Genomic DNA, 27,809 nt, shown 5'->3' with positions numbered 1-27,809 from the left:
TGGGTCACTGTGCGGAGTTGCACGTTTTCCGTGGGTTTCCTCCCACAAGTCCCGAAAGACGTGTTTGTTAGTTCTGAATTCTCCCTCCGTGTACCCGAACAGGCGCCTGAGTGAGGCAACTCGGGGCTTTTCACAGTAACGTCATTGCAGTGTTAATGTAAGCCTACTTGTGACACTAATAAAGATTATTCTTACGTAAAACATAATTTTATAAATATTTTCACTTGGGCTTTTCTGGTTTGAAAGTTAACTAAATGTTGTGATTTCACAGAATATGCTTTGTCTTTTGTCTTCTAGGAAGGCCGTTTTTTGAGCATATCTGTGGACCATCTGAAATGTATTGGCAATGCTCATGTTCAACGTGGTTAGTACTTGTTATGGCTAGCATGGTGTGCATACTGTTTAAGTACATAAATGTAGTAAATTCTAATGTGTATCTGGGGACCAGGCCTCTGCAAAGATCCTAAATCCACATTTGCGACCATGTCCAGGGATCCTCAGTTCTCTTCAAACCCCACAGCTACTATACTTGTTAACTCCAGTCCTTCAAACACAGTTCTTTGAAGTCAAGTGCTATCTACCTATCTCGCAGGCGCCAGAGTATGGCGACTAGGGATTTTCACAGTAACTTCATTCCAGTGTTAATGCATGCCTACTTGTGACACAAATAAAGATTATTACTGCTTTCAATTTACTGTTCTCACTATTGTTGAAAGTGTGTTACCTACAAGAAACCCTTCCCATTTTCCAACATCATCTTAGTCTGTGATGGATCTTTGTGTCTATTCGGAACACTGGATATCTGTGATCCCTTCTTAGTTCCCAAATAACAGAGGTCAAGTCTGTGGTTTTTGGCAAAGTTCAGTTGAACTTTATTTGTCAGCTTGTGCCACTGGTAAACTTTATTTGTGAATACAAAATTAGGTCAGATTGATTGTCTTTAGCGAATAGAGTAGTTGAGCTTTCATTCAATTACAAATCGTGGTAATTCTTCAAATCATAATACACAGTATAAAATGACTGAGTGATTTATACAAAAGAAAGATGGCGATTTAACAAAAGCAAGCAAAGAAAAGAGGTTTCAGAAAGAGATAGATTGATTCCGGAATGGATTTTTCCATCCCGACAAATGATTCTTAAGGAGATTATTATCTTAAGGTATCTCCTTCTTTACAGCTGTGATTGGCTTTAACGGGCAGCACGGTAGCACAAGTGATTAGCACTGTGGCTTCACAGCGCCAGGGTCCCAGGTTCGATTCCCCGCTGGGTCACTGTCTGTGCGGAGTTTGCACGTTCTCCCCGTGTCCGCGTGGGTTTCCTCCGGGTGCTCCGGTTTCCTCCCACAGTCCAAAGACGTGCAGGTTAGGTGGATTGGCCATGCTAAATTACCCGTAGTGTCCATAAGGGTTGGGAGGGGTTATTGGGTGGAAGTGAGGGATTAATGTGGGTCGGTGCAGACTCGATGGGCCGAATGGCCTCCTTCTGCACTGTATGTTCTATGTAATCTATGTAACTAATTTATAATTCACTCAATTCGGCCAAACTGTCTGTCCGTCAATTTAAGATAAATATGTATTTAAAGATATTGATGTGAATTTCCCATTCCATCGTTTGAGAATTCTTCACAAGGACTTATCTCCCTAGACTGGTTGTTACCATAGAAACACAATGGGGCCTTTTAGCTATTTGACGTCACTGTTCCTTCAGTCTCTAGCAAGTCTCGAGCAATTTGCAAAATGTTCCCAGCGATTCGACTTTCTTCACTCTCGTGGTTAATATGATTTAGTTAATTACTCTTAATGAGTTATCAATTAAACCTTTTACCTTTATCATCTATAGCTAACTAGAAAGCCAATTTCTATCAGTCTGTATCCTTTGGTTTTATAAAGAGAAGTAATGAATATTAAGTTCATTTAGTAATCCATTATTTAATAATGATCAAGACTACTGAGTTTTCACAGAAAAATGTTCAGAAACACAGGTAAAATCCAGAAACACCATGCAATTTCACTTATTCAGCCACCGTAAACTTGTGAAAGACTTTTGAAAATCAAGATATGTTTTCTTAACCTGACAGCCTGCAGCAGCCAACTTAGTAAATTCCTCAAAGTTCAAGCAGTTGGTGAGGCAAGACCATTTTTTTAATGTGGTGTGACCAATGATAAACAACATATTGTGTGACTTACTGAGCAGTGAGACAGAAGGGAAAACACTTATCCATTCAAGAACGAATTGCAACTTCCCATTCCAAAGTGCAATGAAAACATTTTATCAGTTGCTGATAATGGCAAGAACATCAATATGTGTATGGGTGTACTCTGGCCCGAGCAGTGTTTAAAAAATCTTGTTGTGTAGTGGTGTTACTGAATCATTGACCAGCACAGAGGCCAATAACAAGCAGGGAGCAGCAGGCTAACAAAATGAACTGGGGTCATTTTTTTGATCTTGGCCATTATTTATTCGTTCATACACAAAGGGAGAGTGACAGCGTGAGCTGGAGGGCTAACAAGTGAACTGAGTAAGCTGATTCAGGTAGATTGGTGGTTGTGGTTGTCAGCATAGGGGCTAGGTGACACTTCCCAGATGTGACAGACTGGGGCTCAGCAGATAACCCAAAAGTGAAACATGACAGAAACCGTGGAGTTGCAAGATCATTGAGAAACGTGCAACTGTTCTTGCAAGAATGTAAAAAATCTGAAATATTAAATTGTAAATTTAAATTACTGGGCCAGAGATGGTGGGGGTGTGGCACAGGATTTTACACACAAAATAGCAGACTACAGAAACTAGTTCCACATTGCTACCTGGTGAGCATAACAGAAAACCCCATTATCAAAAACAACTGTTGACCTACATGATTTCAATTGGAATTGTGTACATGGACAGTATTAAATCCAAGTTTATTGCATAAAATTGAATATTTTACTAATTCTTTTAATCAATTAATGAAATTGGGCTAAGTCACAGCATTTATTGTATGTAGCTGAATACTTTTTTTTTCTATGCAGGCATTGCTATAATGATGTGGAACACCTTTATTGTGAAGAGACTGTCAGCAGCTGCATACCTAATGGATAAGGTGAAAGCTGAGCATTTAATTGAAGAAATTTCCATTATGGTGTTAATGTTACAGTTTAACTACATAAATCAGAACAACAAAAGTAAGAAATAAAATAAATAGCGAGGAGATTAAGTCAAGAATAGTAATAGTGTAAATTATAAAATGCTCTTTGGCCTTGGATCAAACTTCCTGAATGTATTTGAGCAAATGCAAACAAGTGCATAAAACTTTCTCCCTGTACTTTTTCTCTTCCCGAGCCAGGAAGTGACAGTATGATTTAGACAGGAAAAGTCTGGTCCTGATGAAGGGCACTGACAACCTACTAAAGTGTTTGTAGAAAAATTGAACTTGGGGATTCATTAGGAAATTGGATATTGACAATTATAAAAAATAATTTTCTTATTTAGTATAGGGGCATAAGTGCTTTGGTAAAACTGCTTACATTTTTGCTGCCAACTAGTGAACATTTACATATCAAATTGAAGTGATATCTAGAAATGACTAGTATACTAATAATGTCAAGGCTGAAAGAGTTGATGGATTGACAGATATGGAACACTGCCACAATACTCCCAATGCTAGCAATGGCTTTGGTCTGTAATCCAGAACTAAGAGATATTGTTTTTGCGCACACCTTGTCAAACTAGACCACCCTGTTGCTGCAGTGACTCGATGATTTAAATTGCTTGATGCCACTGACTTCCTGCATCCAGGTCTTATCCAACTCGTGACAATACTAAAGTAAGTTTCCATAGCTGGTTACCCTAGAGCAATTCAGTTTGTTACATGCTAAGTAATTGAAGTATTTTGGGGAGGCTGGTTTTGTATAGTTTAAATACCATGCAATACCTTCTTTCTGTTGGTAAATTTATAAGGAAATTCTGTTAATTTCAATCTGTTGACAAAGCACAATTTACATTCTTGCATGATTATCAGATATTCTAGTCACTTGACTTGTATTGAACGGGGGCATTAAAACTGATCAATATTGTTTTTTAATAGGTTGGCAAGGCACCAAAAGACAGACTATGCAGAAGAGTGAGTATTTTGAAAATATTCGGGGACTGCGTTAGCCCAGGTGAATCTTCACCGGAGCTAGAAATCTTTTCAGTTTTAATTTCTTTATAAGACCATAAGACATAGGAGCAGAATTAGGCCACTTGGCCCATCAAGTCTGCTCCGCCATTCAATCGTAGCTGATATTTTCTCATCCCCTGGGGAGAATTCGTATTTAGTATAGGGGCATAAGTCCTTTGGTAAAACTGCTTACATTTTTGCTGCCATTCTCCTGCCTTCTCTCCATAATTCCTGATCCCCTTATTAATCAAGAACCTATCTATCTCTGTCTTAGAGACATTCAGTGATTTGGCTTCCACAGCCTTCTAAGGCAAAGTGTTCCATAGATTCACCACCCTCTGGCAGAAGAAATTCCATCTCATCTCTGTTCTAAAGCAATAGAAAATGCAGGATGTTGGAGCAGCATGTCGGCACAGTGGTTATCACTGCTGTCTCACGGCGCTGAGGACCAGGCCCCGGGTCACTGTCCGTGTGGAGTTTGCACATTCTCCCTGTGTCTGCATGAGTCTCACCCCCACAACCCAAAGATGTGCAGGATAGGTAGATTGGCCATGCTAAATTGCCCCTTAATTGGAAAAAAGAATTGGATACTCTAAATTTATATTCAAAAAAGAAAGCGCAGGATGTTAAAATATAGTCAACTCTAGGACTTCCAGCCTGAAGAGATCGAGCCGAATTTGTCGCACCTGAAAGAATTCAAAGAGAGATGAATCTGGTGTGCTGTCCAACAAAGTACACAAGTAATATGTAGTAAGCATTTTTTTTTAACTCCCTTCAATTTTAATTTCTACTCTCGTGTCTTTGATTTAGCTTAAATAAAAATGTAAGCTACCACTGTTACATCATCGATTATGCATAAGTTCCAGTACATTGTATAAATACATTTACATAATTAAACACATTGGATTTCTGTCAGTATTGATATTGAAGTCAAATGTGCAGTTGAATAAAATAGTACCAGTTTCCTATATGAAGGATGAGGTTTCTGTTCAGAATTGCCATTAAATTACAGGCGATTAAAATGAATGTGTTGCCGCGATTTTTGTTTATTTTTCAATGCCTGCTGATCTTCCTGCCAAAGGCATCGGTTTAGAGAGATTGATGAATGATTACCTCCTTCATATGGGGAGGGAAGATGGCTAGAGCTAGAAAAGTGCTGCTACAGAGGGGAAGGCAGTCAGGGGGGTTTGTTCTTCCGAACCAGATGTATTATTACTGGGCGGCGAACGTGGAGACGGTGCGGAGCTGGGTCAGAGGGGTGGATGCGTAGTGGGTCAGAATGGAGGAGAGTTTGTGTGGGGGGGTCGGGATTGAAGGCGCCAGCAACAGCGCCGCTCCCGATGGCCCCAGGGAAATACTCAGTGAGTCCGGTAGTAAAAGCATTGTTGAGAATTTGGAGGCAGTTTCACCTGCACTTCAGGTTGGGGGCAGAGTCAAGGGAAATGCCGATTTGGAGGAATCACAGATTTGAGCCAGGGAAGTGGGATGGGAATTTTCGGATATGGGAGAAGAAGGGAGTTGTGACACTAAAGGATCTGTTTCTAGGAGGTCGGTTTGCAGGATTGAAGGAGCTGGGAGCGAAGTATGGGCTGGAGCAGGGGGAAATGTTTAGATACATGCAGGTTCGAGGTTTTACCAAGAAGGAGATACAGAGCTTCCCGGTGGAGCCGGCCTCCACATTGCTGGAGGAGCTGCTAATGACGGGGACTGGAGAAGGGGCTAGTGTCGGCGGTTTACGGGGTTATTTTGGAAGAGGAGAAGGCACCGCTGGAAGGGATCAAAGCAATGTGGAAGAGTTGGGAGAGGGTCTGGAGCAAGGGTTCTGGTGTGTGGTGCTCCAGCGAGTCAATGCTTCTACCTTGTGCGCGAGGTTGGGGCTCAACACCGCTGAGGGTGGTATATAGAGCACACCTCACAAAGGCGAGGATGAGCCGGCTCTTTGAGGGCGTCGACGATGTGTGTGAACGTTGCAGAGGGTGGGCCCCGCAAACCACGTTCATATGTTTTGGTGTTTTCCAAAGCAGGAGGATTACTGGAGGGAGTTTTTTTAGGGTTATCTCTAAGGTAGTGCACGGGAACTTGACCCCGGGCTCTCTGGAGGCCATATTCGGGGTGTCGGAGATGCCGGGGTTGGAGGCAGATGTTGTAGCCTTCACCTCGTTGATTGCCCGAAGGCGGATCCTGTTGGAGTGGAGCTCAACCTCCACCCTGTGCCCTGGCGTGGAGGGGGGGACCTGCTGGAATTCTTGACTCTTGAGATGGTGAAGTTTGAACTGAGAGGAAGGATGGAGGGGTTCTACAATTCAGGAGCGTTATTCATTATGCACTTTCAAGAATTGGATGACATTGAGCATTAGACAGGGTGGGGTTATAATAATAATAATCGCTTATTGTCACAAGTAGGCTTCAATGAAGTTACTGTGAAAAGCCCCTAGTCGCCACATTCCGGCGCCTGTTTGGGGAGGTCGGTACGAGAATTGAACCCGCGCTGCTGGCATCGTTCTGCATTACAAGCCAGCTATTTAGCCCACTGCTAAACCAGTGTATTGGACTGTGTATGTTGATAGTGACTATGGATGATTCCTGATTCCTTTTTAATTTGATGTTTGTGTTGACATATGGGTTGTTGTTTGGGGGTTATGGGAGGATGGGATTGTTGTTGATAAGGCGATTGACGTTGTATTTGTTACCGTTGGTTGTAGGTGGGTGTAGATTTTGAAGAAAATTTGAAAAAGGAGAATAAAAAATATTTTTATAAAAGAAAAAGAATTGCCATTAAATCAGGAAGTGTGGGGGGGGGGGAGGGTTGTTAGCTTTGGTCTTGTACACCTTGCAACTTGTGAAGCTCTATTTAGTCAATGGTGTGGGTGGGTGTGTGTACACGTGTGTGTGTGTGTGTGTGTGTGTGTGTGTGTGTGTATATATATATATATAAATATATATATATATATAGAAGTTCCAATTCTGTACTGCTGTTTACCTGTTTACTGCTATTTTCTAATACTGTGTCCCTGTCATCCAGTCGAGAATATCCATACCCACTAAACTTACAGATCCTGTAAATGTAAAGTTCTCTTGAATGTTGCTACGACATGCACTTATATCTGTGATCACTTGTCTATTCTGTGTCTGGAATATGCACTGGGTGCAAAATTCTTAAAATGGAGGTTGGCAACTGGAGTGGTGCACAATATCACTGCTCCAGTATGCTAGTCCTCTGAATTGGTGCTCATTCTTTCTACTATTCTTTACATGGCAGGTTACCAATCTTGACTGTGTAATAGAGAAACTGCTACAGAAATTGTTTTTTCCTCCCAGAGAGTGAGAATTCACAGGACCACTTTGTGTAGCTGTTTATATTCTTCCTAAAGTTTTTACCAGATGCTTTGATTCTGATTACCTGGCTGCATGCTCTTTCAGCAGGGGAGGCGAAGAGTACCACAAAAAACATTCTTCAAACAAATGGAAGTACTGACCGATGATTTGAAGTATTTCATTTTTTTCTGGACAGGATGTTGGCATGAGTGATACTGCAGTGACGTCTTTCCTTGGCTCTTGCTCACTGCTTCTTCAAACGTTAATGGAGGTAAAAAAAAAAATCATTGCGTTTAAACAATGTCATCATGTCTGGATTGGTGATTTTTATATGAGAAATATTTTTTGTAGAATCAATAGTTAGAACACTTTTTAAACTTTTTGGGACCTGTGTTTGAATCGAGTAGAATGTGGGATTAAAATTCCTTAAATCTAACAACTTTTGTTTGTTCTTGGTATTTGGATTTAAACTGATTTCACCAAATTACTAATGAGTTTGACCCGACATAATAGAACAACATTAAATTAAGTATCCCGTACCTCAACAGACTATTGGAAATGAGGTGGTGCAGAAGGAGGGCCTTTTAAATTCACTGCTAGCCCCACCTAAGCTGACCTACGAGAGGTTGATGCCAAAACTGGATGCACGAGGAAGGGAAAAGTTCCAAAGCACAGATATCCAGTCGCTTCAGCAATTGTCAAAAACAGCAATATTCTGAAATATTAGAAATAGATTCACAGAATTGTTACAGTGCAAAAGGAGGCCAATCGGCTCATTGGGCGTGATTCTCCGACCCCCCCCCCCCGCCGGGTCGGAGAGTCGTCGGGGGGCAGCGTGAATCCCGCCCTGCCGCTCTGGCGGCGGTTTTCAGGCGGGGACGTGGATCGCGCTGCACCGGTCGGGGGCCGTTCGCAGCAGCCACCCCGGCAATTCTCCGGTCCCCGATGGGCTGAGCGGCCACCTGTTTTCAGCCAGTCCCACCAGCGTGAAATAGACATGGTCCATCCCGGCGGGAACTGGCTTGGAGGGCGGCTTGCGGAGTCTTCGGGGGTGGGGGGCCTCCACGGTGGCCTGGCCCGCGATCAGGGTCCACCGATCTGCGGGCGGACCTGTGCCGTGGGGGCACTCTTTCCCTCCGCGCCGGCCTCTGTAAGGCTCCGCCATGGCCGACGCGGAGAAGAAACCCCCTGCGCATGCGGCGGCCCTTCCGCGCCGGTTGCCGCGTCATCAACCCCTCCAGCGCCGTCCTAGCCCCCGGAAGTGCGGAGGATTCCGCAAGTTCAGGGCGACCCGATGCCGGAGTGGTTCGTGCCGCTCTTGGCGCCGGTACGGGTCGCCCCGCCAATTGCGGGAGAATCCCGCCCATTGTGTCTGCACCAGGTTTCCAAATGGGCATTGTGACTTAGTGCCATTCCCTTGCCTATTCTCAGTCCCCCTGCACATTGTTTCTGTTCAAGTAATCATCTAATGCCCTCTTGAATACCTCAATTGAACATGGCTTCACCACACTTCCAGGCTGTGCACTCCAGAACCACTCGTATGAAAACGTTCCTTTATAGATAGTTTTAGCATATGAAATATTAAATATCCTTGTACGGTTTTGTCTGGCATGCTGATATTCATGCTGATGATTCACTTCGGCCACCTAAGCTGTGATAGATTGTCGCTTTGAAATTGGTCCTTAATATCTGTTATGTTGTAACACTAAAGTACAGATTGTAATGAGGGGTGTATTTTGTTTTGCCTATACAGTGTTCCAGAGAAATTTTCATGAGTAACGTTACATTTTAAAATTAAAGTTGCACTTTTTAAAATCCGTATTCTGATTCCATCTTGTGTTAAACGATACTGAAACATTTGTAATGCTTTATGTTACAAAGGGCATAGTAAACGTGTGAAAGTAAAACTGCCTGTTATCTTGTAGTTTTGTTATAAAAGTAAATTGAAAATAAGATGACTGCATTTATGAACAGAAAATGTAATATGTTGGAAAATATATTCAATTAATTGGATTGGATTGGATTTGTTTATTGTCACGTGTATCGAGGTACAGTGAAAAGTATTTTTCTGCGAGCAGCTCAACAGATCATTAAGTACATGGGAAGAAAAGGGAACAAAAGAAAATACATAACATATACAATGTAACTACATAAGCACTGGCATCGGATAAAGCATACAGGGTGTAGTGTTAATGAGGTCAGTCCATAAGAGGGTCATTTAGGAGTCTGGTGACAGCGGGGAAGAAGCTGTTTTTGAGTCTGTTCGTGCGTGTTCAGACTTCTGTATCTCCTGCCCGATGGAAGAAGTTGGAAGAGTGAGTAAGACGGGTGGGAGGGGTCTTTGATTATGCTGCCCGCTTTCCCCAGGCAGCGGGAGGATTAGATGGAGTCAATGGATGGGAGGCAGGTTCATGTGATGGGCTGGGCTGTGTTCACTACTCTCTGAAGTTTCTTGCGGTCCTGGGCCGAACAGTTGCCATACCAGGCAGTGATGCAGCCCAATAGGATGCTTTCTATGGTGCATTTGTAAAAGTTGGTCAGGGTTCATGTTGACATGCCGAATTTCCTTAGTTTCCTGAGGAAGTATAGGCGCTGTTGTGCTTTCTTGGTGGTAGCGTCGACGTGGGTGGACCAGGACAGATTTTTGGAGATGTGCACCCCATTGAATTTGAAACTGCTAACCATCTCCACCTCGGCCCCGTTGATGCTGACAGGGGTGTGTACAGTACTTTGCTTCCTGAAGTCAGTGACCAGCTCTTTAGTTTTGCTGGCATTGAGGGAGAGGTTGTTGTCGCTACATCATTCCACTAGGTTCTCTATCTCCCTCCTGTATTCACCATACCAATACACCTTTGTGCTGATCATTTGTTTTTAATGGGAGGCATCTTTATTAATATAAATGATAATTATTGAGTAGAATCAGAAGATCTTTGAATTTTGTTTTCATTTTATACGATTGGTCGCTAACAGAAGAGGTAATTGAAGCTGAAGCATGGATACATTTCGGGATTAAAAACATGGAGAGAAGAAGTAATAGAAGGTTATGTTCATAGTGTTCGAGCAAGAGTGATGGACCAGTTAGGCTGAATGATCAGTACTGTATATTTTATGTAATAAATTAGAAATATATGCAGGTTAAACCTTTTTATATGATTGCCACAAAATTGAGTGCCTCCCCGTGTTGCCCTTTTTAAAATGTTTTTTGTATATATTATTAGGCTGAAGTTAGCAGTGATGAAATGAAGGAACCATTCCTAGACATTGAAGACACCTGGTCATCTGTGGAGGGTCAGACTTCAATAGCGGATCTGGCTCTGGAACAAAGACATGTCCATTATCCGTTGGTTCAACACCACTATATTTTGTCTGTCATTATGCATGGAATAATGCTGTTTGGGATGAAATCTGTCAAAATATTAAGTCTATTTGACAGTAAGGTACGTTTTTGTATTGACTTTTTTTATCCCCATATGTCATGTGTTGAAAGACAATAGAGAGACTTTTTAATGCTAATAATGGCAACTTCTTTAATTATTATTTTATATCTACTTTGCTTATCAAAATGCAGAATTAAAAATAGTTGTCCACACAGCTCATACCTTAAATACGTTTTTTTTCCATGTTCAGGCATTATATATGTATATTTAGAAATATGTGACTAAAGGAAAGCTGGTTTAAAGGTTAATTTTATGATTTAATTCTTATGTAATTTGTGCCATTCATAACTTAAAACTGAAAATTCTGTCCCAAACAATAAAGCAGTTGCGTAGTTTGTGCTGTGTAATTTACTTCTAGGGCAAAAATGCATTTTTCAAGGAGCTAACATCAATCCAGTTGCTGCCAAGTGGAGATATGGATCCTAACATAGTCTCACTCAGACAGCAGGTAATAACATCATTGAGTGGATTGTTGCTTGTTAAAACAACAATTTGGCATTGTTATTTGCCACATTAATGACATTGAGAAAACAAACCTTCTGTATTAGAATTTGGAAATTCTCATTTGCATCTGTGTCTAGTAGAAATGGTCAAATTACAAAGTGTGTTGTGACAGTTCTTCCCATCCTCCATATTGGCTTGAAATTCAGTTGAGATATCGTAATATTTGCTTGACCAAACAATTAAAATACTATCATTTTTAAAATTTTACTTGATGGAAAACTGGCATCAGTCTTGCGTTTAAGATTGCAATTTTTAATTGCTTAGGAATTGATCCATTTCTAGCATCGGAGTTTAAAAATTCAGCCCATATTAAATGAAATCAGTCTTTAGTATCTTGATCCACAGTGCACAATCATTTCTGTAATACTAATTTGCCAGTGTTACGCAGACAGGCTACACTGATGCTAAAACATGCGGTTTCAATCTGCAGCTGATTCTAGGTGATTGAAAATTACAGAACTTTGTCAAGTGTACAAAATCCAGAAAAAAAACAAAGGACCTGACCTTGTTTGGAAACTGTATCATATTTTCCAGGTGCAATTGTTTTGTCGTGCAGTAACTTATGAATGTTTTCTTCCAGTTCCTAATGAAAATAGTCAGTGCTGCAGTGAAAGACCTAATTAAACCTCCGCAGACTGTTTCTGCTTCTGAAAAGCAATCTTATCGAGAGCAAAATGAAGACTGGGCATCTGTGGCAGTGGAGCTGTCTCAGAACCTCCAAGTGAATGAGGATGTTATCCGTCGACATTATGTATGTGAGCTGTATAATCATGGAATTGACCAGATTGGTGAAGAGGTAACATATATCCATCTTTCAGTCATTTGTTTAAAATAGATAATTAAAATAATAGAGGGCCTGAGTCATTTTCTTGTTGCATTTCCTCAATAACATAGATTGGATTGGTCAGGATTCATAGTTTAAAGCAACCAATAAATGAGAAGCAATTGCTTTTGTATACTGCCCTTCATATGCTAGGGACATTCCAAAGTGCTTAGCAGTCAATGAACTATTTTTGAATTGTAGTTGTTTCGGCAAATATAGCAGCCAGGTTTTATGCAGCAAAGTTACACAAACCATAATAACCGAACTGATGCAAAATACTTTGATAAGACAGAGTTATACTTTGTTATTGCTGAAATTAAAGTTGCCATCTGTGATATTGAAAATGGAACCTATGTCCAGTATTTGTAGAGCTGATCAAATTGCAGCTCTTTAATTACATGCTGATGGTCACCAACAGAGAGACAACAAAAATCAGAAAAAGAATTTGTATTTATATATTGCCTCCTTGGGGGTCAGTTAGCTCAGCTGGCTGGATCGTGATGTGGAGCATCACCGACAGCGTGGGTTCAATTCCCTTACTGACTGAGGTTATCCATGAAGGCCCACCTTCCCAATCTTGCCCCTCACCCGAGGTCCCTCAGGTTAAATCACCACCAATCAGCTCTCCCTCAAAAGGTGAAAGCAGCCTATGGTCCTCGGGGACAATGGTGACTTTCATTTCATTTTAATGAACACATGTACAGTTTATCCTCTGCTGTATTCGTTTTTTTAATGAATGCTGTCTATGTAATGCTGGAATAGTTTGGGGAAATTCTAATGAACACTTTTTAATTTGATTCTAAAGTTTCAGCCATTGTCTGTTTCATTTGCTGTCTGTTCAGGCTCTGCTCCAGGTGCATGATCAAGAGGTCCTGGCATCCCAATTACTTGTGCTGACAGGTCAGAGGCTTGCATATGCTTTACTTCATACTCAAACTAAGGAAGGTATGGAGCTGCTGGCCAGACTCCCGCCAACGCTGTGTACGTGGCTTAAGGCCATGGTGAGTATTAATATAATTTTATCAAAAAAGTTCACATTTTACTGAAAGAACAAACACATTGTGCAAAAAAACTAAATTATGTTCTGTATGACCGACCTTTTTATAGGCTTTCCTTTCAGAACTAGACAATTCTTATCCAGTCTGTATTATTCAAGGTAGCACTGAAAGTATTGACTGGTTTACTCCTCATGGAATTATCCCACAAAAGAACGAGGATCTGCATGGGTTTTGGCCACTGGACTGCATAATACTGTAATTTAGGAACTTTTCACTTCAAGTAACAAATAACAGCGTCAAGTGAATTGTCATCACATCACTGGGAGAACTGGATGTTGAATTGGTATTTCTCAGCAGTGAAGCTCATGATTGAATCATATGCTTATGAGAAATAAAGCATTACTGGTGTGAATCAAATATGTCGGAATTAACTTCAAGGATTTGTACAGAAATTGGTGAAAAGAAAGGTTTAAAGACCGATCTTCACTATTTTCACAGTCAACTCCACAGCAAATATGTGGAAGGAAAACCATGTTCTGAGCCTTCAAATTGAACTCATGAGCAATCTGCTGTAGACTCCCAACGTGGGATGTTCACAGCTTAGTTTGCCAGAGCCAAGATTTATGAACCAAGTGCATTCATGGGTAAACCCAAAGTAAACTAGTGAAAACCGTGTGGCCTGAAGCATATTAGTGAACTTGTTGCTGCTTGTCAACAGGAAGTGTAGTCTACCTGTTGGGATATTGGCTGCAGATTATTTAAAATGCACTGGGAAGAATTAAACCTTCATTGACAGATTAATTATCTCTGATTGTTGGTCCCATTGACCATGCCCTGCATGGAAAAACTGCCTGGCTTGAGTATCTGATTTTTAGGATCCAACAGACCCTGTATATATTTTCGGTTTAAAGAGAAGACTGGGAAAATTGCAAGGAAAACAAACATTTACGTTTCCAACAATAGATACCATCTTTAAATTCAAAACGTTAGCTGCAGTCCATTAAGCTGAAGTGCTGATATGATTGGTTATTTCCGAAAACTAATTTGCTAATTCATTGCAATAATGGGAGTACAAACAGGTCTGTGGAAAATAATTTAAGGTTTAACATTAAAATATGGGTTCATCTTAAAACATGTTGAATACACTCAATTTTATTGGACAACATTTTTAGATTAAATGGACAACTCTTATTATAGAGCAATATTAACATTAAGATAGTTCTACAGTGATTTATACTGGATTAGCAAATATTCATGGGAAGTGCAGAATTGATGGGAGTGTAGGACCTATACACTTGTTTCAACATTTTTTTTTAAGTACCCAATTCTTTTTTTCCCCAATTAAGGTGCAATTTAGCATGGCCAATCCACCTACCCTGCACATCTTTGGGTTATGTGGGTGAAACCCACGCAAACACTGGGAGAATGTGCAAACTCCACCCAGTGACCCAGAGCCGGGATCGAACCTGGGACCTCGGCACGTGAGGCAGCTGTGCTAACCACTGCGCCGCCGTGCTGCCCTAGTAGCTATACACTTTTAATTTGCAGCAGCATGTGCCAAAAGTCATTATGACCGAAGAGCTAATGCAAAAATATTTAAATAAAATACTTGCCTCAATTCCCTATCTCATGCTGACTTTACTGTTTATTTCCTTATGAGCCCACTTGGAATGTGAAGCAGTCATTATGGCACAGGAGGCTATTCTGCCCATCAAGTCAATCTCAGCTCTCTGTAGAGCAACCTAATTAGTCTCATTCTCCTGCTCCATACCGGGTTATTTCCCTCAATGTCAAATCTTTAGATTTTGTTCTACATTTCTGAAATTTTTAAGAAGGTATGCCAGGGAAATGAGCAAACATTAAATCATGGCTAGACTGTAAAACTAACCTAGCTGCAACAGATTTATAATCCAGAACTGGCACTATCAACTGCTTACTGGGTTAAAGTACCCTCAGCTGTTAACCTTCCACCATCTCCTTGCCCACTGAATAATAATTATCATACTGCTGATTAGTCTGCCATCCTAAGTGTCAGTAAGTGACCGTGAAAGTTAACAGTAATAGTTATCATCACATAAGCTTTGTTTTATATCATGAATAACCAACTTTCTTGCTTTCTAATAATCATGGTTTGTACTATTTCTAGGATCCTCAAGATCTTCAGAACACAGATGTGCCAATTGTAGCAACAGCCAGACTGGTGAGCAAATTGATAGAACTCTTACCTGAAAACCACGGGCAGTACAGCCTGGTGCTGCATCTGTTCGAAGCAGTTGGAGCCATATCCTCCTTGTGACAAGAGTTGGCCAATTTTTATTTACATAGGTCCCAGATTTGACCAGCTGTGAAGAGCTTGGATCGTTTTGATGTAAATGAGCTATTTTCTGTTGCGAATAATCATGTTCTTAAATGGTTATTGTTATAGGTGGTTACGGAGTTCTGTTAAACTCTTTCGTTTCAGTTCCATTGTGTGTGATATTCTACTACCTAAATACACTTTGCATGTCCATGTTTGCACAATGTGAGCTTTGCTTCAGCTATCTCATTTTACTGCTAAAAGATGGCATCAGTCTCAGAAGAAACCATAGTGTTGCTGTAGTTATGCCAATTAGATGTCAGCTGAAGCAAGTCTGTATCTCAAGGTATTATGTAGTGAATGAGTTATGTAGTGTGGGCCATACATCTATGATTTCTAATCCGGTTGGAGATGAAAATGGAAAGAAGAATTTTGCAATATATTTTTTTCAGCAGTAATTAACCCAGACATCCTACCAAGAGTAGATGACTATTTAATGAAGCCTTATGTCACAAAACAAAATGACAAATTTGAGTTTATTTTGTTAATGTAAAGACAAATTTTTATTCCCTCAATTTTTTTGCATTTGTAACAAAATAAACAGTGATCAGACACCAAGTGTATACAGTCACCAGACACCAAGTGTGTACAGTCAGATAAATTTCCACAATCAGTGGGCAAAGACCAACTGTAATATTGTAAATTATTGCTCATTAAGCAAATAAAAACTCTTCAATCCATGCTGTGATGCTCTTTGTACAAATAACGGGAGTGCAATGACTGTGTATGTGACAAGTGAAATTGTTGTTGGAAACTGAGTTTATTTAAAATAAACACTAATTTCTGTGAAAATGTTTTTGCTTGAGGTCCAACTAAAGAGACATGTAGTTCATGGTCTATAAACTTGCAAAAGCACTTTGCAGTTAGTGCTTTTTAATTAAAAAAAATAAAAAAATTTGACCAGATGTTGTTGAAGGCAAACAGGGTAATCTTATCAAATTTGTGGTCTCAGGATTATCTACCTTCTCAAAGATTTTCAGTAGCAGCTAATGGAGTTTTAAAAAACACCATTGTGACAGTATATTTTTTTCATAAACTGGCATAGGGGAGAACCAGACAAGTCCAGGAGCCTGTTGTAGCATTCCATCCTGAAGTGAAGACTGCATCACTGGAACTTCCAAATACTAACACTATATAGAAGCTGGAATTAGCAGCCAGCCAGCAACCATGGCTAGGAAGGTGCTTTTTGACAGGATGTTGTGAACAGTTTTTCTCCCCTAGAGTAATTAAAATAATTCCTCAAGAAAATATCACTTTCAGAAAGTATGCATTTCTAATTTAACACTGAACACATTTGCAAATTATTAAAACAGAACGTATTGAATGCCATTTATTCAATGCTGTACTTTCTGCATATTAGGTTTCCTACAGAGTTCAAAGTAACTTTATTAGAAATTAAATGTAACATTACAGTGCAGAGGGAAGCCGTTCGGTCCATCATGTCTGCACCAGCCTTTGGAAAGAGCACCTTAAGCCCACACCTCCGTAACGCCACCTAACCTTTTTGGACACCAAGGGCAATTTAGCATGGCCAATCCACATAACCCGCACATCGTTGGACTGTGGGAGGAAACCCACACAGGTACAGGGAAAACATGCAGATTCCGCACAGATAGTGACCCAAGCCGGGAATCGAACCTGGGACCCTGGAGCTGTGAAGCAACAGTGCTAACCACTGTGCTGCATTGATATTTAGTGACAAGCTATCTGAAATATTTGATGGCTTGGTAGTCAAGATAATCCAACTTGAAATGGTCTTAATACATTTGGTTACTTAATTTCTCTAAACATTGGGCCAGAATTATTCACTTCAATGAATTCTTCTCTTCCAGTTCATTTTAATGGGTGGAAAATCACAACTGGACAATTCACGCTAAATTGTTTGAGGTCTGGTGTCTGAAATTCCACTTATTGTTTTTCACTAAATTAACCAATTGTGAGCTAACTGCTTTGTGATATTGAAAGGGAATGTCAAAGATTAACAAGATGGAAGGGTTGCGTTATGACCAGTTTAAATAGGGTAAGTTCGATCTGAAAAAGTGAAGATTGAGTGATATCATTGCCATGTTCATGATTTGAAAGGAGACCTTATCCAAAACAGTGGAACCAACACATACCAGCTGCATTAGGGACGTACAAAATTAATGTACAGAGATATAATGTGCCAGATTTATGGAACAGTTACTCTTGGAAACAGATGGTGTTCATTAATTCAAATTGGACTTTTTACAGAAAATAGTTTTGGATACAGTAGTGATCCCAACGCTTTCCACACCAGGGGAAGTCTGCCGTAGGTTGTTAACATCAATTGTCAAGATTAGCCAACAATTTCATTATTGTTCTATCACGTGACTGCCTTCTGGAAGGCAAACTAGATGGATCTTGGGTTTTTTTGATGTCTGACTTCTGTACAATAATCTCTTTGGAAGCTGCACTAACTACCTGTACAACTTATTTAGCAAACCTACCACTTGCACATAACTGACACAAGAACCATAGTTGCTTGCATACAGAACCCACAAATATCTAATAGCTGGGATCAGTCCATCCATAAGTGGTCAGGTGCCTGAGCCCAACATTATATAATTGTACACAATGTTATTTTCCAAGCCCGCTATTACTATTTAATTAAAGTTCACTTTGTATTTTGTTTCTATGTGAAGAACAAAAACATTTCTTAAAAGCAGAAAACCTTTGTACAAAAGTGTTTATTACACACAAATCCCACAATTCTTTACGAACCTGTTATATAACAAGCAACATAGCCCCATTTGTTCATTAACTGGTTACTCAACATCGATTAGGAAACTGACATGATTGTATCATAGCATATATATCTTGGGAATATTTGCTAACCAAAAGAGAAAATGGAGAAACTTTCACCTTATACTAGTCAGAGGAAACTGGAAATTAACGTAATGGTTGGGCTAACAATTATCTGTGTAAATTGTTTTTCTATCTGTACAATAGTAGCTGTAAAAATATAATCAAAATTTACTTCCAGATTTTAAGGCAGATATTACAAAAACACCAGACATATCCAGTCGTGCAGAATGACCATTCCCCTGAACCCCTCAAACTGGAAATGGTAGTTTTGACATAACCTATCAAAATCTGAACTATTCAATGAGAACAGAAGACTGCTGAGGTGGGAATGTGAAGATGAAATACATAGCACTGGCTGATTGTGGTGAAAGCTGGTTTTCCATTGCATATTCATCCATGTGTCTGTTCTGTTTTCTTAAGTGCTCACATTAATCATTATCTGCTGACAAATTAAATGCTCCACTTTCCAGCAATGGCTTCCAAGCAACGAGGGCAAGGTGTTAATGCTGACTCTGATGTGTATTTCTTACATCGAGGACATCTTTCTTTGGTAGCTGATTGAATGATTACTTTGTAAGATGATTCTTCAATAATATCACCACCTGTTAAACAATTGGGACCAATTATTTTTCCATGTAAATATAAAAAATAATCTTTATTACTGTCACAAGTAGGCTTACATTAACACAGCAATGAAGTTACTGAGAAAATCCCCTGTCGCCACACTCCGGCGCCTGTTCAGGTACACTGGGAGAATTCAATGTCCAATTCACCTAACAGCACGTCTTTCGGGACACTTGGGAGAAAACCCACACCGACACGAAGAACGTGCAGACTCCGCACAGATAGTGACTCAAGCCGGTAATTGAATTGGCACAGAATTGACCTGGCACGGTGAAGCAACAGTGCTACCGTGCAAATTCTTATCGTTACAGAACAGTTCATCCCATAGTGGGGAAAGCACTTTTGTATCATTAAATATTGAGCAATCTTCCAGCTCTCTACCTTCAGTTCCTTTCCTGCTATTGCCATTTATTATTTCTTCATCATTATAATAATTGCTGCTTTAGGCAGTGAGAGTGTATAATATGATTTTGTGACTAATACAAACTTCAGCTGGACTAAATTTAATGACAGTTAGACCAATTTACAAGTTGTATAGAAGAATTGCGAAATCTAAAATTCAATTGTTTTGTTCAGTACCAATTTTTCTCCCTTTTAATTTTATTTAAAATGCTCTTTCATCTTCAAATCAATTTATTTTGTGATCATGACCCTAACCATAATTAGCAAAACAGCATCATTAGCATAGTTAGACTTGTTTCAACATCAATTGTTTTTCCATTCTGAGTCAAGCAGAGTAACCATTTTAGTTCATGTCTCCAGTGATGTTAAACGTCAACATCTCTTGAAGGAAAATGTGAGGTTCAAAATGCGAGTCCATTTCAGGAAAATGACTGTATAAAGCTGGTTTACCTTCTAAATTGATTACAAATTTTCCATCGATAAAATTTGTATCTGTAGGCAGATCACGGGGAACACTTGTAAGTAACGTTGTATGTGATGCCATCATTAGCTCATTCAATTGTGAAGTACTGGATTTTTGCTCACCCTGCAATTGCTTAAGACATTAAAAAAAGGTAAACTTAATGTAAAGTGCCATGTTTTGAACAGGAGATCATGTCTTTTCTACATTAAATTGGATTCAAAACCTTGCATTCTGTGTACAACAAAATAGCCATATGGATAACTCGAAACATGCTAATAAATCGAACAGATGAGAAATTTTGCATGCCAGTTGATGAGATGTACCGAAATCCATGACTGACATAATTTGATCTAAGCATTTAAAAAGGGATTAAAATGGATATTATGAACTTTGAAACTGCAGGATGGTGGCCCTTGCGACAGTGTCTGAGAGATAAAGTAGTTTCAATGAAGATTTATTTCTTAGGTGGTCTGGGTAAAAGATTTCATGACGTCTGCCGGGAAACCAGGCACAGATCTGTATGTACCAAACACAACATTCTGGGATTAGAGAACGCCAAAGATTCACGAGCCTTTGAGTGAGAAATTTCTCATCTCCGTCCTAAATGACTGGCCTGAAACTGTCCCATTGTTCTAGATTCGCCAACCAGAGGAAGCAATGTCGAGCCTCTTCATAATCTTGAATGTTACAATGAGATCAGCTAATAGCACGGTGCCAGTGGCTTCACAGCTCCAGGGTCCCACGTTCGATTCCCAGCTTGGGTCACTGTCTGTGTAGAGTCTGCACTTTCTCCCCGTGTCTGTGTGGGTTTCCACCGGATGTTCCGGTTTCCTCCCACAGTCCAAAGATGTGCAGGTTAGGTGGATTAACCATACTAAATTGCCCTTAGTGTCCAAAAAGGTTGGGTGGGGTTACAGGAATAGGTTGGAAGTCTGGGTTTAAATGGGTGCTCTTTCCAAGAGCCGATGCAGACTTGATGGGCCGAATGGCCTCCTTCTGTACTGTAAATTCTATGAAACAGAGGGCATACTCAGCCTCTCATCGTAAGACAACTCTCATTCCAGGGACCATTCTCGTGAACCTTTGCTGCACTGCCCCCAATGCATGTATATCCTTTCTTAAATTATAGAGACAAAATTGTATAGTATTCCAGGTGTGATCAAAGCCCAGTATAATAGTAAGACCTACTCATTTTTTTAACTCCAATCTCCCTGCAATAGAGGTCAACATGCCCTTTGCTTTCCTAATTGCTAGCTGTACATGTTAATTTTGTGTTCCTTGTACGAGTATATCCAAGTTTCTTGGAACACCAAAGTTTCACACCTTTTTAAAACAATTCTGTTTTTCTATTCTTGCAACCAAAATGAATAATTCAAGTTTCCCAACATGTTACTCCCATCTGCCACGCTGTTGCTCACTAATACTGTCATCGAGGGCCGAAGGGCCTGTACTGCGCTGTAATGTTCTATGTTCTATATCTACCTCTTTATCCTTACAACTTGCATTCCCACTTAGCTTTGTGTCATCAGTAAACTTGGATACATTACTCTCTGAATCTTTGTCTAAGTTGTTGATATAGATTGTAAATATCTCTTTGTGGCATTCTGCTAGCAACAATCTGCCATCATACAGTAGAACATAGTGCAGAAGGAGGCCATTCGGCCCATTGAGTCTACACCGACCCACCCAAGCTCTCACTTCCACCCTATCCCCATAATCCTTGCTACCCCTCCTAATATTTTGCACACTAAGGACAATTTAGCATTGCCAATCCACCTAACCTGCACGTCTTTGGACTGTGGGAGGAAACCGGAGCACCCAGAGGAAACCCACGCAGACACGGGGAGAACATGCAGACTCCGCACAGACAGTGACCCAGCGGGGAATCGAACCTGGGACCCTGGCACTGGGAATTAAGAGTGCTAACCACTGTGCTACCGTGCCACCCATAAATGAAAATGTCTTAAATGTCTGATTCGTGCCCACTCTCTGCTTGTCCGTTAACCAATCCTCCATTCGTGCTAATATCTCACTCCCAACCCCATGAGCACTCGTATCACGTTTTTTTAGTAGGTTTGGGAATCTTAAGTATACCACATCTGTAGTTCTTTATGTACCCTTTTGGTTACATCCTCAAAAACTCAACTTTGTCAACAGAATTTCCCTTTTGTAAAACCACATTGACTTGTTTCTATCGTACTACGTTTTAAAGAACATTTTTAAGACTTCCTCAATAATAGATTCCAGCACTTTCCTGATAATATCAGGCTAACTAGTGTGTAGTTCTCGGTTTTGTCTCTCCCACCTTTCTTGAATAGCGTTATATTTGTTAACTGCCAATCTGCTGTGACAGAATCTAGGAATTTTGAAACCTCAGCCTGCGAATCCACTATTTCTGCAGCTACCTCTTTTAGAATCTTTAGGATTTCATAGAATTTACAGTGCAGAAGGAGGCCATTCGGCCATCGAGTCTGCACCAGCTCTTGGAAAGAGCACCCTACCCAAGGTCAACATCTCCACCCTATCCCCGTAACCCTATCGGACACTAAGGGCAATTTATCATGGCCAATCCACCTAACCTGCACATCTTTGGACTGGAACTCCAAAAGGTCGTGAATGTAGTCCAATCCATCATGCAAACCAGCCTCCCATCCATCGACTCTGTCTATAATTCCCTCTGCCTCGGAAAGACAACCAGCATAATTAGGGACCCCATGCACCTAGATTAGGGACATACTCTCTTCCACCTTCTTCCGTCAGGAAACAGATACCAAAGTTTGAGGTCATGTACCAACAGACTCAAGAACAGCTTCTTCCCGACTGCCATCAGACTTTTGAATGGACCTACCTCGTATTAAGTTGATCTTTTCTCTACATCTTGCTATAACTGTAACATTATATTCTGCAGTCTCTCCTTCCTTCCCTATGTATGGTATGCATTGTTTGTACAGCATGCAAGAAACAATACTTTTCACTGTATACTAATACATGTGACAATAATAAATGAAATCAAATATGGATCTTTCTCACTGAATTTTTCCAATGGAAACTAAATGTTTTCCACTGTTTACTTACCACCCTACCTTTCAGCAATTCACCCAATCAACCTTAGCCAGCTCTCCCCTCATACTTTAAGTTTAAAATTCTTTGTGATTGGAATATGTAGTTTTTAAAATTAAATGTGGAATTCAGTTGTATGGTGATCACTATTTGGCCATGGCTCTTTTACTATAATATGACTAATTACATTACACGATATTAGATCCTCCACGATATTAGATCTTAAAATACCTTTATCCCTTGTTGGTTTCACAACATATTGTTCCAGAAAACGGTCATAAAAGAATTCTACAAACTCATCTTCCAGATACCTTTGACAATTCGATTGCTCCAGTCTAATGTGATGATTAATTGACTGATGTGAAGCTTTATCCCCCACAACTAATGAATTGCCTTTACGACAAGCTCCAATAATTTCTCGTTTAATAATTCGCCCAATAGTATAACAATTGTTAGAATACCTATAGACTACTCCCATTAGTATTATCTCACTCTCCACCTATACGAGTTCTATTTCCCGATTTTCTGAACCAAGATTCTTTTGTCATCCTTTACTATCAGAGTTATTTCTCCTTTTCCAATCTATGTTGTGTACCCTGGAATATTTACCAATTTTGGTCATCTTGTAACCATATTTATGTAATGGCGATTTGATCTAAAAACTTATGCTACTAATGGAAACACATGGGGCTGGATTCTCTGTTCCTGCGTCTAAGAGCTGACGCCAATGGAGGATCGGTGGAGTTCCACGATGGAAAAATTGGTACCAATTGAAACATCCGCAGAACGGGAAAAACGGTGGGAGAATTGGCGGGTCCATGCTGGACGCGCAGGGCTGACAAGCTGCAGTTGTGCGTAACTTGCACCTCCACACACGCACCAATCGTGCCTGAAAAGTTGGCACCGGTTCTGCTGGACCAAGTACCTGTCCACCCCGACCCCACAGCTCACCTCCTGACCACCCCCCACTACTCTCCCAGCCCTGGCAGAAGCCCCCCCGGCCAGCGGCACGACTGTCGGCGAAATATGCCGGTGCTGGACACTGTTCGTACGTCCTCTTTCTCCCCAGCCGCCACACCTTTCACGGCTGTTGAGACCACATGTGGACCGTGTCGTCAAGAACGCGGCCCATCGGAGGCGGAGTATCGCGGGTGGGCCAGATAATGATACGAACACAGTTGCAACTATGCATTTCGCGATGATGCCGATTTTGGGGGGGGGGGGGGGGGGGGGAAGAGCATCGAATCCCGGCATTAAACCGGCGCCTGCTGCGATTTCGGGGTCAGGAGCTATTCTCCGTCCGATCGTCATTTCCAATTTCAGCGTTGGGCAACAGAGAATCCCACCCATGTTCTTCACAGTCATAGAATAACGTGTACTCACTCAATAATTCCAAGCCTCTGGGAAACCAAAAATTCTGACCGTGTACAGCTCTTTCTTTTTTAGCTATCTCCGTGCGAAAGGTGATAAAATGGTTCAATGTGTCAATGCGGACAGCAAATTAATTTATGTTACCGGTGTCTCGTGTTGCAGGCTGGAATAAGCCGGAGGTGTAGAAATTCCAGGCCACGGTGACAGTGAGCGTGCCCTGATGTTGGACTGCAGCCACCTGTCTGAACTGTTCGTTCTGGTGCAAGAGACCCGTGTGATGCAAGGGCTTCTGTACCACCCCATCTTTCGCACACATTCCAGTAGTTGCAGATTTCTACCATTTTCTTTGCTGCTGCTCTAATTCCTATAGCTTTACAATTCAAGGACAGCATACCAATTTGAACATTTGATAAAATTGGCATTTCTTTATACTGTTTCAGATTGGGTGATGCACAAGGCATCGGTTATGTGGGACATGGAGGATGGTTTTTTTCCTGTCCGTCACCATACCTGTATTTTTACATTCGCTGGCCCAGGTGGGTTGTCACTCCAACCAAACCTTTGCAGGAAATCAGCTTGGTAGATCCTGATCTAGAATTTGACTTCTCAACGCTTATTTTCATCCAAAACATGGATCCAATCATGTACAATTTTTCTTAAAATAATAATAGTTAAAATATATCTCAAATTACACAAATCACAAGATTGCTTTCAAAGTTGGCTGGAATTACCTCCATCAACTCGAGCAACAAAGTTGGCTCGATGATAATGGTTACATCATACTCAGTTGAGTTTTTTCCAGGTATAGAGCTCAAGAAGCTGTCTCTTATTGCACAAGCACCCTCAATAGCTTCCACTACACCAGGCTTCTTCCAAACAGAACTGGCCTTTATCCAACCTGTGCGAAACACACTCAGGGGCTCTGAAAGATAACCAAAAATGAAGAGGCTTGTGTATTCTTGATTTAGATATGCATTCAATGCATTTTGAGTTATAAAATTATTTTTATACTACAAAAACCAAGTAACAGCATTGAAGAAAAGCTACCGTTTTTGTTTGATTGGTGCTGGAATACTTCCTCTGCAAGATGAGGCAGGATTGGAGCTACAGAACGTGTGATTACATCTAATGCTTCATCTAAAACTGTCTGACACGATAGACGCTTGGGGTGTTTCTCATCTTCACAATATAATCTGAAATATTAATACAACATTGTTTAGACAGGCATATTCTAATATCTCCAACAGACTAAATTCCACATCTAATGCTAACTTCTATAAATGAAGCCATCCATGCTATTTGTAGTTATGATTATTATACTAACCGATCTTTGATGATGCTGAAGTAAAAGTTAGAGAGTTCTCTGTTGATAAATGCCAACACAAGGCGATTAACTTTTCCAAAATCATACTCTGTATAGGCCTCTGTAACCTGAGTAAAATTAGAAACAGGTCTTGTAGGTGAATGTTTGTTGCAAAATGTACACATTTCAGCAACCTAAAAATATTAAGAGGAACAGAAAGCTGAATGACAACCCAAATTAAATTGTGCCACTGATGAACTTTTTTGTTCCTTTCTGTTCAGGCTGTTTTGCTCAGTTACTAAGGCTGATTATTGCACAGTGACACAGTGTTCTGAACCATTTGCAACTCTTCAGATACTGAAGTAGTCCACATGCAAATAGAGCAAGACTGAGGCAATGTTCAAGCTTGGGCTGATCAGTGGAAAGTTATATTCGCGCCACACAATGGCTATTGCCAAGGGATGAGCTTAACCAACTCACCATGACATTCAGTGGCATTGCAGTTGTTGAATTTCCCTACCATCAACCTCCAAAAGGTTACCACCAGCCAGAAACTTAACTGGACCAGCCATATAAATACTGTGGCTCCAAAGCAGGTCAGAGGCTGGGTATTTTGCAATGGCTGACTTACCACATGACTTTCCCCAAATCCTTTACATCTTTTATATGGCACGAGTCAATTGTAATGGAATATTCTACTTTTGCCTGGTTGAGTGCAGCTCCAACAACATTTCAAGAAGTTCCACATCATCCAGGGACAAAGCAGCCTGTTTGATTGGCACCCCATTCACCACATGCTTAGGCATTCACTCCTTCAACCATTCACTGTGACTGCTGAGTAATCACGTACAAGATGCACTGCAACTATTCACCATGGCTTTATCAACAACACCTACCAAGCGTGCAATGTCTACAACCTTGAAGGACCTTGAAGGACAAGGGTAGCAGGCACATGACTCCCCCTCCATTCACACCTTCATGCCGCCCCCCCCCCCCCAATTCATACACCAATGTGACTTGGAAATATAGTGTCGTTTCTTCATTGTTGTTGGGTCAAAATCTTGGAACATCCTAACAGCACTGCAGGACATTCTTCACCACCTGGACTACAGAGGTCCATCACCACCTTTTAAGTTAAAATTAAGCAAAAAACGTGGGCCTTGTCAGAGATTGATTCCCACATCGCATGAATGAATAAAAAGCACAATCACCGAAAGCTTTAACCTCTTCACACGCATACATGTACTGCAAGCCTGGATTCGATCAGGGGTCATAGAATCTACAGTGCAGAAGGATGCCATTCGGCCCATCGAGTCCGCACCGGTCCTTACAAAGAGCACCCTACTCAAGCCCATTTCTCTACCCTATCCCAGTAACCCCACTTAACCTTTTTTTGGTCACTAAGGGCAATTTATCAGAGCCAATCCACCTAACCCGCACATCTTTGGACTGTGGGAGGAAACCGGAGCACCCGGAGGAAACCCACGCAGACACAGGGAGAACGTGCAGACTCCGCAGACAGTGATCCAAGCCGGGAATCGAACCTGGGACCCTAGAGCTGGGAAGCAACTGTGCTAACCACTATGCTACCGTGCTGTCCCATATCAATATCAGGAAATCATAATTTAGCATGATAACCGTTTTAGTTTTTAAATTATGAATAAATTCATTATTATTTTCAAAGGTTCACTGCATTTTTTTATGACAGCAGTGGAGAAGTTAATTATTTAAAATATTCCACAGTAGGTATTGTTGTGCTTTAGGAACTTGTAACTTCTACTACCTTTGTATCCAGTGACTTAAAGAATAATGCTGGATATTTTGGTGTCATTACCTTGGTACTGTAATCTTGAAGGAGGTGAAGCATATACTGATCCACCATTAGCATTTGTTCACCTGGAACTGCATCAGTTTCAGGGTCAAAGTTAAAAAGATTCCCCAACATAAAGCGTAATGTATTCCGTAACTGGAAAAACAGAACAGATAAATTAATTATCAAAATTAGAAGCCATCTGAGTTTTTCTTCACCAAGCAACAAGGCCGATAGTCTTTATCACAAACCTAAGGAGCATTTGTGTAATCGAAGAGTGACAGGTTCCTGGCTATTTTAAATGAAGGTGTATTTGGTACTTCTGAAGAAATCACTACAAACTTTAAAATAATGACTAATATTTTCCTGGTTCACATTA

The 27,809-nt window shown here is 40.7% G+C and overlaps 2 protein-coding genes across 2 annotated transcripts in view; one reads left to right on the top strand and one right to left on the bottom strand.

The window, feature by feature from the left end:
• Positions 1-16,363, top strand: part of rab3gap2 (RAB3 GTPase activating protein subunit 2 (non-catalytic)) — a 117,152-nt gene extending 100,789 nt beyond the window's left edge. Inside the window, exons 27-35 of the mRNA XM_072509477.1 lie at positions 298-364; positions 3,009-3,079; positions 4,064-4,099; positions 7,650-7,724; positions 10,672-10,890; positions 11,249-11,338; positions 11,975-12,190; positions 13,060-13,218; positions 15,362-16,363. Coding sequence (XP_072365578.1) covers positions 298-364; positions 3,009-3,079; positions 4,064-4,099; positions 7,650-7,724; positions 10,672-10,890; positions 11,249-11,338; positions 11,975-12,190; positions 13,060-13,218; positions 15,362-15,511 — 1,083 coding nt within the window. The 3' untranslated portion in view covers positions 15,512-16,363. The remainder of the gene's footprint in view (positions 1-297; positions 365-3,008; positions 3,080-4,063; positions 4,100-7,649; positions 7,725-10,671; positions 10,891-11,248; positions 11,339-11,974; positions 12,191-13,059; positions 13,219-15,361) is intronic.
• A 1,898-nt stretch (positions 16,364-18,261) lies between these two features.
• iars2 (isoleucyl-tRNA synthetase 2, mitochondrial) overlaps positions 18,262-27,809 on the bottom strand; it is a 120,179-nt gene continuing 110,631 nt past the window's right edge. The window contains exons 18-23 of the mRNA XM_072509489.1: positions 27,455-27,586; positions 25,642-25,748; positions 25,365-25,510; positions 25,049-25,239; positions 19,874-20,018; positions 18,262-18,999 (exon numbers count right to left, since the gene is read on the bottom strand). Of these exons, the coding sequence (XP_072365590.1) occupies positions 18,848-18,999; positions 19,874-20,018; positions 25,049-25,239; positions 25,365-25,510; positions 25,642-25,748; positions 27,455-27,586 (873 nt within the window). The 3' untranslated portion in view covers positions 18,262-18,847. The remainder of the gene's footprint in view (positions 19,000-19,873; positions 20,019-25,048; positions 25,240-25,364; positions 25,511-25,641; positions 25,749-27,454; positions 27,587-27,809) is intronic.

The sequence above is a fragment of the Scyliorhinus torazame genome, chromosome 1 (genome assembly GCF_047496885.1).
Source record: "Scyliorhinus torazame isolate Kashiwa2021f chromosome 1, sScyTor2.1, whole genome shotgun sequence".
NCBI classification, from domain to species: Eukaryota; Metazoa; Chordata; class Chondrichthyes; order Carcharhiniformes; family Scyliorhinidae; genus Scyliorhinus; species Scyliorhinus torazame.
Note: the sequence above shows the minus strand (reverse complement) of the source record. Positions and strands in the feature narration are given on the sequence as shown.